This window comes from Porites lutea, chromosome 13 (genome assembly GCF_958299795.1).
Source record: "Porites lutea chromosome 13, jaPorLute2.1, whole genome shotgun sequence".
NCBI classification, from domain to species: Eukaryota; Metazoa; Cnidaria; class Anthozoa; order Scleractinia; family Poritidae; genus Porites; species Porites lutea.
Genome location: NC_133213.1, coordinates 16,643,411 through 16,655,136, shown reverse-complemented (window position 1 = coordinate 16,655,136; position 11,726 = coordinate 16,643,411). Strand labels below are relative to the sequence as shown.

Here is an 11,726-nt window from a genome sequence, read left to right as displayed (position 1 = left end):
ATCATCAAGCTTTGTTTTGGTAACATAAACCTCCATAACTGGCTGGGAAACTATGTTTTTGCCGCCTGCTTTTTTGTGCCATCTTTAAAGCTGAGATGTGCACGCCAACTCTGGATTCTCGTCCTTTTTTTGACATAGATCCTTAACAGTCTTCGCTTCAAAGAGGGTATACTTGCAAATTTTGAACATCAAGGCTGAAATATGGTTAAAAAATCTAGCCTTTCCTGCGACACACGTACGGCTGCTGTCTAAAACGTCTCCCTTGAAAATACACAACGCCAGTTTTAATTGATGTGGGGATTCGTTCTTTCTAAAGCTATGGCAGCATTTGGCTTGAAAATAAAAACAGCGGTCATCACTTGCGGCAGTTATTTCCCTTAGAAATTCATCTTCGAGGAATGCCTTCGTTTTTCTTAAGGACGTTGGCACAGAATGATGTTAAATATTGGAACTTCCTTTTTCCCGATCTGGCTATGTGCTCGTTCATTTCTGCCCTGGTGAACATACGCATCTTTTCAAGAGACGTACTCCATCCATCATTGGGATACTTGACAGACGATTTGTTAGCATCACCATGTGAGGAGTCCGTGACACTTGATGTAGCTCCAATTCCAATGCGTTGCTGTTTTTGCTTGGTGTAGAGACCATTTGGATCGGGATCCACGATATTCTTGTCCTTTCCAGTCTTGATATACTCTTCTACCCTGATAAAGAAATCAGATGATTATTAAACTTGAACAAATCTTACAAGTGACTGGTAGAATATAAGTAAGATTACAAAGCGATCGCTGTCTTACCTCTTTACAAGTTCAGCTTTGTTTTTGAGGCCTTCGCCTGGATCACCTCTACATTCCCACCAAATATCAAGTTCTTCGTTCTTTTATGCAAACGGTTTTCGACTGCAAAGTGACGCACCAGGAGTATCTTGCTCTTCTAGAAACGATTCTCTCGACATACTTCATGCTAGTTAAGATTGCTTCGCGTCGCGTCGCTTCGATTTGTTTTGGTTACCGTGGCCTTACTTGCCTCGCTCTGATGTGGTTCGTTCCCACTCTGCCCCAGCGATCCGCCGTTATGAAGGGCATGTATAGGCTGCGGGCTTCTTTTGTCGCCCGCAATTAAAAGTCGTGTCGACTCAATCAAACTTTGAAATTTTGTCTTCTACAAAACAGTGATCAACGGACTCTTTAATTTGTTTTGACCAGGAAACTAAAACTCCGTAATTGTTTGGTCCCTAGTTGTCTTTCCTTTTTCTTTGTGGCTTAACCCGTCCTTTATGTAAAGGGTGTAGACAAGAGAAATCAGAAAAGTTGATGGCAAAAACAACGTCGGGAACGCAAATAAGCCTGGGCTATAAAATAGCAATCCTGTAACATTTATCAAAAAGACAAGTAAATGTAAAACTAAATTTATTAGTGATTTAACCTAGTGACTGAAAAGGGAATTTGACTTCAGTATTAAAATGATGACCTTTCTAGACACCAGTAAACTGAAACCGATGTGCCAAAAGAGTAAAAGAAAAGCTGTCTAAATAATAACAGCAACGAATTATACTTAACTTGGCAGTAGACAAGTGTAAAGTGAATCTGTCGCATGTGGTAAACAATGAAAATAGCCGCAATTCACCACTGATTCCTGATATTTTTCAGGTCACTATAAAACAGTGTACACGACTGGTCGCAAACTAATTATAGCTACGAAACATACACTCTAATTTTCATACTACGAAAAGCTTAAACTTATTTATTAACAGCATATAGTTTTCTATTCAACCAATGTTAGACTTACTGTAGATTAAAAGAACTTGTAGAGCATTAATCCTCTATTAATCCCCCATCTCTAATAAGCTCCTCTTTTCAGGGTGAGAAAGTTATTACACCCCCTTTATCTTTCAAGTCCCGTCTCATTCTCTATTCTTATAAAATAGACGTATAATAGATGTATTTATTTATATATAACACTTGATGTAGACTGATCAACCGGTATGTGTCTCCCACTTCTTTCGAAATTTTTACGTGTCGTTCATGGTACTCTATGGCTTTCTGGAAAGCTCCAAGTCTGTCATAGACGTTGCGAAGATTACAGTACGCTATTCCTTCTCCTGCTCTGTCTCTCGCTTCTTTGGAACTTTTGAGGCGTCTTTCATGGTCCTCCATACAATTCTAAACATCTATAAGTCAGTCATAGGCGATGCCAAAACTACCATACGCTCTTCCTTCTCCTGCCCTGTCTCCCACTTCTTTCGAAATTTTGAGGTCTCGTTCCTGGTACTCTATCGCTTTCTCAAAATCTCCAAGACTGTGATAGACGTTGCCAAGATTACAGTACGCTCTTCCTTCTCCCGCCCTATCTCCCACTTATTTCGAAAATTTGAGGTCTCGTTCATGGTACTCTATGGCTTTCTGGAAATCTCCAGGTCTGTCATAGGCGATGCCAAGACTAACATATGCTCTTCCTTCTCCTACCCTGTCTTCCACTATTTCCTAATTTCTCAGGTGTCGTTCATGGTACTCTTTGGCTTTCTGAACATCTCCAAGACTATAATAGGCGATGCAAAGATTAAAGTACGCTTCTCCTTCTCCCGCCCTGTCTCCCACTTCTTTCGAAATTTTGAGGTCTCGTTCATGGTACTCTATAGCTTTCTGAAAATCTCCAAGACTGTGATAGACGTTGCCAAGATTGCAGTACGCTCTCCCTTCTCCCGCCCTATCTCCCACTTCTTTCGAAATTTTGAGATCTTGTTCATGGTACTCTATGGCTTTCTGAAAATCTATAAGACTGTGATAGACGTTGCCAAGATTACAGGACGCTCTTCCTTCTCCCGCCCTATCCCCCACTTCTTTCGAAATTTTGAGGTCTCGTTCATGGTACTTTCTGGCTTTCTGGAAATCTCCAAGTCTGTCATAGTCGATGCCAAGTCTACTATACGCTCTTCCTTCTGCTACCCTGTCTCCCACTTCTTTCGAAATTTTGAGGTCTGGTTCATGGTACTCTATGGCTTTCTGGAAATCTCCAAGGCTGTCATAGGCGATGCCAAGACTAACATACGCTCTTCCTTCTTCTGCTCTGTCTCCTACTTCTTTCGAAATTTTGAGGTGTCGTTCATGGTACTCTATGGCTTTGTGGAAATCTCCAAGTGTGTGATAGGCGATGCCAAGTCTACCATACGCTCTTCCTTCTCCCGCGCTGTCTCCCAGTTGTTTCGAAATTTTGAGGTGTTGTTCATGGTACTCTGTGGCTTTCTGAACATCTCCAAGACTATAATGGACGTTGCCAAGATTTCCGTACGCTCTTCCTTCTCCCGCCCTATCTCCCACTTCTTTCGAAATTTTGAGGTCTCGTTCATGGTACTCTATGGCTTTCTGAAAATCTCCAAGACTGTGATAGACGTTGCCAAGGTTACAGTTCGCTCTTCCTTCTTCCGTCCTATCTCCCACTTCTTTCGAAATCTTGAGGTCTTGTTCATGGTACTCTATGACTTTTTGGAAGTCTCCAAGTTTATAATAGGCAATTCCAAGTCTACTATACGCTCTTCCTTCTCCCGTCCTGTCTCCCAGTTCTTTCGAAATTTTGAGGTGTTGTTCATGGTACTCTATGGCTTTCTGGATATCTCCAAGTCCGTAATAGACGTTGCCAAGATTACAGTATGCTCTTCCTTCTCCCGCCCTATCTCCCACTTCTTTCGAAAATTTGAGGTGTCGTTCATGGTACTCTATGGCTTTCTGAACATCTCCAAGACTATAATAGGCGATGCCCAGATTACCGTACGCTTCTCCTTCTCCCGCCCTGTCTCCCACTTCTTTCGAAATTTTAAGGTCTCGTTCATGGTACTCTATGGCTTTCTGGAATTCTCCTAGTCTGTGATAGGCGTTGCCAAGATTACAGTACGCTCTTCCTTCTCCCGCCCTATCCCCCAATTCTTTCGAAATTTTGAGGTCTCGTTCATGGTACTCTATGGCTTTCTGGGAATCTCCAAGACTGTCATAGGCGATGCCAAGGCTACTATACGCTCTTCCTTCTTCTTCCCTGTCTCCCACTTCTTTTGAAAATTTGAGGTGTCGTTCATGGTACTCTAAGGCTTTCTGAACATCTCCAAGACTATAATAGGCGATGCCAAGATTACCGTACGCTTCTCCTTCTCCCGCCCTGTCTCCCACTTCTTTCGAAATTTTGAGGTCTTGTTCATGGTACTCTATGGCTTTCTGAAAATCTATAAGACTGTGATAGACGTTGCCAAGATTACAGGACGCTCTACCTTCTCCCGCCCTATCCCCCACTTCTTTCGAAATTTTGAGGTCTCGTTCATGGTACTTTCTGGCTTTCTGGAAATCTCCAAGTCTGTGATAGGCGATGCCAAGTCTACTATACGCTCTTCCTTCTGCTACCCTGTCTCCCACTTCTTTCGAAATTTTGAGGTCTGGTTCATGGTACTCTATGGCTTTCTGGAAATCTCCAAGGCTGTCATAGGCGATGCCAAGACTAACATACGCTCTTCCTTCTTCTGCTCTGTCTCCCACTTCTTTCGAAATTTTGAGGTGTCGTTCATGGTACTCTATGGATTTCTGGAAATCTACAAGTCTGTCATAGGCGATGCCAAGTCTAAGATACGCCCTTCTTTTTCCTGCCCTGTCTCCCACTTCTTTCGAAATGTTGAGGTGTCGTTCATGGTACTCTATGGCTTTCTGGAAGTCTCCAAGACTGTCATAGGCGATGCCAAGACTACCATACGCTCTTCCTTCTGCTGCCCTGTCTCCCACTTCTTTCGAAATTTTGAGGTGTCGTTCATGGTACTCTATGGCTTTCTGAAAATCTCCAAGTCTCTCATAAGCGATGCCAAGACTATCATACGCTCTTCCTTCTCCTGTGCTGTCTCCTACTTCTTTCGAAATTTTGAGGTGTCGTTCATGGTACTCTATGGCTTTCTGGAAATCTTCAAGTCTGTGATAGGCGATGCCAAGACTACCATACGCTTTTCCTTCTCCCGCGCTGTCTCCCAGTTGTTTCGAAATTTTGAGGTGTTGTTCATGGTACTCTATGGCTTTCTGGATATCTCCAAGTCTCTCGTAGGCGTTGCCAAGTCTACCATTCGCTCTTTTTTCCCCTGCCCTGTCTCCCACTTCTTTGGAAATTTTGAGGTGTCGTTCATGGTACTCTATGGCTTTCTGGAAATCTCCAAGCCTGTAATAGGCGATGCCAAGACTATCATACGCCCTTCCTTTTCCTGCGATGTCTTCCACTTCTTTCGAAATTTTGAGGTGTCGTTTATGGTACTCTATGGCTTTTTGAGAATCTCCCAGTCTGTCATAGATGTTGCCAAGTCTACCATACGCTCTTCCTTCTCCTGCCCTGTCTCCCACGTCTATCGAAGTTTTGAGGTGACGTTCATGGTACTCAATGGCTTTGTGAACATCTCCAAGACCATAATGGGCGTTTCCAAGGTTACCGTACGTTCTTCCCTCTCTTGCCCTGTCTCCCAGTTGTTTCGAAATTTTGAGGTGTCGTTCATGGTACTGTATGGCTTTCGGAAAATCGCTAAGTCTATCATAGGCGATGCCAAGACTAAAATACGCTCTTCCTTCTCCTGCCCTGTCTCCCAGTTCTTTCGAAATTTTGAGGTGTCGTCTATGGTACTCTATGGCTCTCTGAAAATCTCCAAGTCTGTGATAGGCGATACCAAGACTACTATACGCTCTTCCTTCTCCTGCCTTGTCTCCCACTTCTTTGGAAATTTGGAAGTGTCGTTCATGGTACTCTATGGCTTTCTGGAAATCTCCAAGTCTGTCATAGGCGTTGCCAAGTCTACCATACGCTCTTCCTTCTCCTGCCCTGTCTCCCACTTCTTTCGAAATTTGGAAGTGTCTTTCATGGTACTCTATGGCTTTCTGGAATTCTCCAAGTCTGTGATAGGCGATGCCAAGACTACCATACGCTCTTCCTTCTCCCGCGCTGTCTCCCACTTCTTTCGAAATTTTGAGGTGTCTTTCATGGTACTCTATGGCTTTCTGGAATTCTCCAAGGCTGTGATAGGCGATGCCAAGACTACCATACGCTCTTCCTTCTCCCGCCCTGTCTCCCACTTCTTTCGAAATTTTGAGGTGCCGTTCATGGTACTCTATGGCTTTCTGAAAATCTACAAGTCTGTCATAGGCGTTGCCAAGTCTACTATACGCTCTTCCTTCTCCTGCCCTGTCTCCCACTTCTTTGGAAATTTTGAGGTGTCGTTCATGGTACTCTATGGCTTTGTGGAAATCTCCAAGTCTGTGATAGGCGATGCCAAGTCTACCATACGCTCTTCCTTCTCCCGCGCTGTCTCCCAGTTGTTTCGAAATTTTTAGGTGTTGTTCATGGTACTCTATGGCTTTCTGAACATCTCCAAGACTATAATGGACGTTGCCAAGATTTCCGTACGTTCTTCCCTCTCCTGCCCTATCTCCCACTTCTTTGGAAATTTTGAGGTGTCGTTCATGGTACTCTATGGCTTTCTGAACATCTCCAAGATTATAATAGGCGATGCCAAGATTACCGTACGCTTTTCCTTCTCCTGCCCTGTCTCCCACTTCTTTCGAAATTTTGAGTAGTCGTTCATGGTACTCTGTGGGTTTCTTTTCTTTCTGCTGGCTTTGGTATTGCAGCTCTCCTGAAAAAAGGTATAAATATGTTGTGGTTTCATTTTATCGTCGAGACAATTTTTTTAGGTGGTGTATCTTTGTTAGTGCCATACAATTAGTTCAATCAGTAGTTGTTGCACATTAGGGGAAAGCGTTTTACAGAGAGAGGTGATAAGGCCAGGAGCGGGTAGGGTGCTAAACCAGAGGCAAGTATGAACTATAGAGCTTAAAATCGAGGTTTGGTCGTTTTACTGCAAACGACAAATTGCGGTTTACGGTTTCCCATATTTGGGTCCTGAGATTCGCGGGAGGTAGATTGCGGCTGCCATATTTTTTATTCAATCGTCCACTTACTTCTATTTTAGCTGAGAAATTGTGTTCAAAATTACCGCCGTTATTTTAAAAAATAGAATTCGATAATCAATAAGCAAGAGCTCTAAAATGTCGTATTTCTTCTCAAACATGGGAGTATGATGTTTTAGGGTGCAGAAAAACCTTGCGGTAAATCACCTCTGGGGCGGGTTTAGTGGATAATGTGATGCCGGGGTGCGGGTGCCGGGGCGACGGGGTGACGGGCTTTTTGAAAAACACGGCTCCCGGGGTCTGTGGAAAATACCGGTCCCGGGGTCTGTTGGGTTTTGCGAAAAATAAATTAAAAAAAACAACAACACTAAACGGTCTTTTATGTAGACTACACAAACTGCGGACCGAGCAAAACATACAGACTGCAGAGGTGAAGGTAAAACGTATGTAAGGTGTAGAATGAAGACTAGGCGCTAAAATGCAGACCCGGCAAAGGTAAACTGTACACGCGGAGGGGTTGAGACCAAAACCCTGCAATCAATAACACTTTCTGGTGACCTTGGTTTTAGTCATCTTTTCACTTTAATGACTTCTCTGGAGCGTTGTATTTCAATGTTTACGATATGGAAAGTAACGGTCATCTTGACGTTTGGAGAGACATCCTAAGCTGGCGCCTCTCATCTCTCAGGGCCACCAGTTGTAAACTATCTTAGTGCGGTCGAAGAGAAGCAGCGACAAGTCGATCTTTGTTGCATTAAAGTACACGCGTTTGTCCCATCACAGGCTGGTGTAACACCCGAGAGTGGTGTGCGGTGAGCGTATGTATCTTTATGGCTTTGTGGCTTTGTATGTTCGGATGTTTGTTGCAGGAGCCAATAAGGTTCAAGGTACTATGAGTTTATGCTTAGGAACCAATGAGATCTTGGCATCTACTAAACATTGCATTGCTAAAGTTCAAACACGGGCACTTTGAGACCGCCCGATCTTGATTCTTCACAATTTTTAATTTCGTCTTTTATTACGGCTAAAGGTGTTTGGAAGCATTACATTAAATATCGTCATGATTCAAACGCTGTGTACAGTGATGCAGCTGTTTAAGGGTTCATATTTTAGTTATATTAGTGTGGATGCTGCTTCAAGACATCTCTGACCTAATTCGGCTATCGCGAGCGGTACAACGCACGTATGTATGAGTTCTGTTTCACCTGCTTCAAGGTAGAGTATAAAAGATCATATATTTTCAAAGCTCTTTCAATGAAACAAAATTAATATTAAGATGTGGAGCATATATTTTAATCGAAAGTATGCAGCTAAAAATTGTGGTTTTAGAAGTTTCAAAGGCATCTTATTTTTTTGAAAGCTGCACCGAGTACTGTTAACCCCTTAAACAAGCTTTATTCACTCGCTTTCAAAGTTCAACGGGTCTTTTTCGTTCCAGGCAACATCCTTCCTGTTTACTAAGTATTATAGTTCTGGAAACGTATTTTATTTAGTAAAGATGCGTACTAAGTAGAAACAGTAGCGTTAGGAAATAAAATTGGAAGAAGCTAATTGACACAACAATTAGATATTGTTTTATTGAGTGGAATAACATGATATGAGTAGACATATATTTCGGCAGTTTGATAATTATTTTGGAAGTTAATAAATGTTAGGCTATCAACCTTGACGCTGCATGAAACATAATTTATTTGCAGATGTTGTAAAGCCGTGGTGATTTCTTAAAATCGTTTGAGAAAATTTTCTTGTAAACAATTTGTGTTTATTTTAAGTACGAATAGTAAAAGGGCCAAAGTCCAACATCTTCACGTGCAAATTGCGTGCATGAGTTATTACTGGACTGCCCCCATGGGGCACGCCCAGTCATAAATTCTGTTTTCGGTCGACTATGCAGAAAAACGTACTCCCCGGGGAGGGAAGACACAAGGCCTGGTACCGAGTAACGGTGTTCTCACAAGTGGTTTCATACGATATTCCCTTGCACCGACCCTTGCACGAATATTTGTTGTATCTCGCCCTTGCTCCCACAGAAAATTTAGAAGGCGTTGCGAATTAAGAAGGCTATTTGCGTTGTTGGAAGCGATTTGATCATAGGAGTCACTTTACAAGTTTTGTCATTGTTCAAGTTTAAGTCAATTGATGATGTTGGCGCTGGGAAAGCGAATCAGAGAAATGCTCAGGTTGCATACAAACAAACACGCCGTTCACGGTAGGTTCACACTAAAAGACAACTGTGAGCGTCCAGCTCCGCAAATATTCTCCAAATAGCAGATGCTGCCCTTCGAGTTGTCTTCTTGCTGTTCTTGCCATGTTTTTAGCTATGTTTTGCCTAGTTCTTACCCTTAAAACGAGTGAAATGTCCGCCATTTTTTCAAGTTCACAAGCAAAACAACTCAACCTCGTCCCCAGGTCTTCTCGGTTAACGGTGCCTTAACCTGCGAAAACGCTGCATTTTTGACGTCATTTCCTCGTTAAACACAAAATTCTTCCAAATTTGGTCATCAGTAACTGGTTATGGTGAATTAAACATGCGCTTTTAGCCAATCAGAATTGGGAAATATTTTGAATGAATAATAATGTAGGTTATGTACGATTTCGTTTAAAGTTGAATTTGGAAGCAATCTTGGAAAGCAAGGCCAGTTTTCTTCAGAAAATCTGTTCGGGCCATCAAAACGAAAGGATTGCTTTGGGGTTGTGTCAGCCGAAAATTGTAAAGAAGTTGGATTGCCGTTTGTTCATTTCACGCAATATTCTGATCGGGTCTGTAACCCATGTGGCCGGAAAATTCATATTTTGGGCCAGTTTTACCATTTCATTACACTGTAATTTTCAGGGAGTTATAATAACTCCTCTAGTTGGGCTAATTTAACTCCTTACAGTGGAGTTATTTTTCGTGGAGTTATTTTAACTCCAAAAAGGAGTTTAAAGAACTCTTTTTCAGGAGTAAAAGTGACCCCAGATATTGAGGAGTTAAAATAACCCCAAAAAAGGAGTTATCCTGTACCTAAAATTTTTACTCCACTTTCAGAGTTAAGTTAACTCCAAAAAGAGTAAAAACAACCCATGTAAGGAGTACAAGTAACCCCATTTCGGAGTAATTTTAACTCCAGACTGGGAGTAAAAAGAACTCTTTTTCAGGAGTAAAAATGACCCCAAATTCGGAGTTAAATTAGGAGTTAAAATAATCCCAAAAATGGGGTTACCCTGTACCTAAAATTTTTACTCCATTTTTGGAGTTATAATAACTCCCTAAAAATTACGGTGTAAAACTGCAACTACATCCACGGCAAGTACCCCGGTTAAGAGCAGCAAACATACTCTTGCCCCGTTGGACAAAGCCAGCCCAGCATGGAGAAAATCAAAATTCGTCCGTGTCAATTCGCGGGCAACAAAGTCACTCTCGATCGAAGGTTCAACGTCGGCTACTAAAGGCAAATCAAAAAAGGCTCTCTCCTTCTCTCTTTTGGAGAAAATTAAAAATCCTAAAACCCTTATTTAGCCTTATTTTGACCTCATAAAAGGTCAAAGAAAATACATTTGCAAACAAAACTAACAAGCTGGGGACAGCGTGATACAACATCAGCAAAAAAATCACATTCACGGACTAGAAGAAAATCGCTTAGTTTTTCAGATCCTGAGACACTTTGGACAAAAATAAAGGACCTAAAAGCCTTGTTGAGCCACAAGAAAGAGCTTTACGCTTCGAAAAAGGTCAAAGAAAATGCTCTTGCATCAGAGGGCAAATCCTGCCGACCAGAAATTCAAACGCCACAGGAAGTCAAGAAGCGTGTCATGACCTCTCAGTGTTAAACAAACGGCTAAAATCACATTTGCTTTAGTCAAAATAGTCAAAACAAAGAACCCTCCAGAGCATTATCTACCCGCCAGAGAGAAAAAACGTATTGAAACAAGCAGTATTTTCGCATGAGGTAAAAGTGGGGTAGCGTTTTAGCACTGCAAGCAAATCTTGTCCTGATGCCAGTGTAGAAATCGCTTTGACATTCTCATTGCGTAACACACGCGACATTCCCAGCCGCTCCAATTCCAAAAGACTTGCTTCGACAGCAGAGTTAAAAATCGCTTTTGCGCCCGCCATTACTTAATTCAGAATAATTCTTTCCCGTAACCTGTGTACAGACTTCCCCCTCCCTTCCCCCTCTCTTTCCCGCCGTTGCATGCAAACGAATATAGACTTACATTTGATTGACAGGCATCAATCTACTCCCCCTAAGCCGCACCAATCAGGGGTTCCGTTTGCCAGCGTACAGAGTTTCCCAAAAGAACAATGATATCGGACAGGCGTATTTTTTTCTCCCCTCCTCTTCCCCTGTTTCCTTCTTTCGCCCTAGCACCTACCCTTAGGGTTACTATGTTTACTCTCCCCAATCTTCCTCCGTCATAAGATGGTGGTTACAATAGCAAGAACATAAACAAGCAGCTTTCACCCGCCCAAAATACGCCTGCACTGCAGGCTAAAAACTGGACGTCCATGATATTAGCGAGGGGAGTAACAACTTTGCCGTGTTAGGTGACTGGCTTTTCTTTTTAATATTTCCTTCTATTTAATGCAACACACCCCACTTTGGAGGTCTAAATTTCGGATAGGGATAAAGAAGACGCGGAAAATAGCGGAATTAGGAACTTTGAGAATTTCGCACACAAGTTCAAAGCTTCACCGGGACATCTGGTAGCTTCACAAAGACCAACGAGGAAAATATAGCTATTACTGACAAGGTTTGGTGACTGAGTAGAACTTACAGTTGTTTTCAATCTAGCTCAGAGGTTTTGCTTTTGTTTGTATCTGAATTTTGCTAA

General features: G+C 42.3%; 1 protein-coding gene across 1 annotated transcript in view; it reads right to left on the bottom strand.

The window, feature by feature from the left end:
- Positions 1 to 385: 385 nt before the first annotated feature.
- The window catches only part of LOC140922465 (uncharacterized), a 75,602-nt gene continuing 64,261 nt past the window's right edge, over positions 386 to 11,726 (bottom strand). Inside the window, exons 7-11 of the mRNA XM_073372449.1 lie at positions 6,472 to 6,637; positions 6,232 to 6,378; positions 5,272 to 5,538; positions 3,112 to 3,258; positions 386 to 704 (exon numbers count right to left, since the gene is read on the bottom strand). Coding sequence (XP_073228550.1) covers positions 386 to 704; positions 3,112 to 3,258; positions 5,272 to 5,538; positions 6,232 to 6,378; positions 6,472 to 6,637 — 1,046 coding nt within the window. The remainder of the gene's footprint in view (positions 705 to 3,111; positions 3,259 to 5,271; positions 5,539 to 6,231; positions 6,379 to 6,471; positions 6,638 to 11,726) is intronic.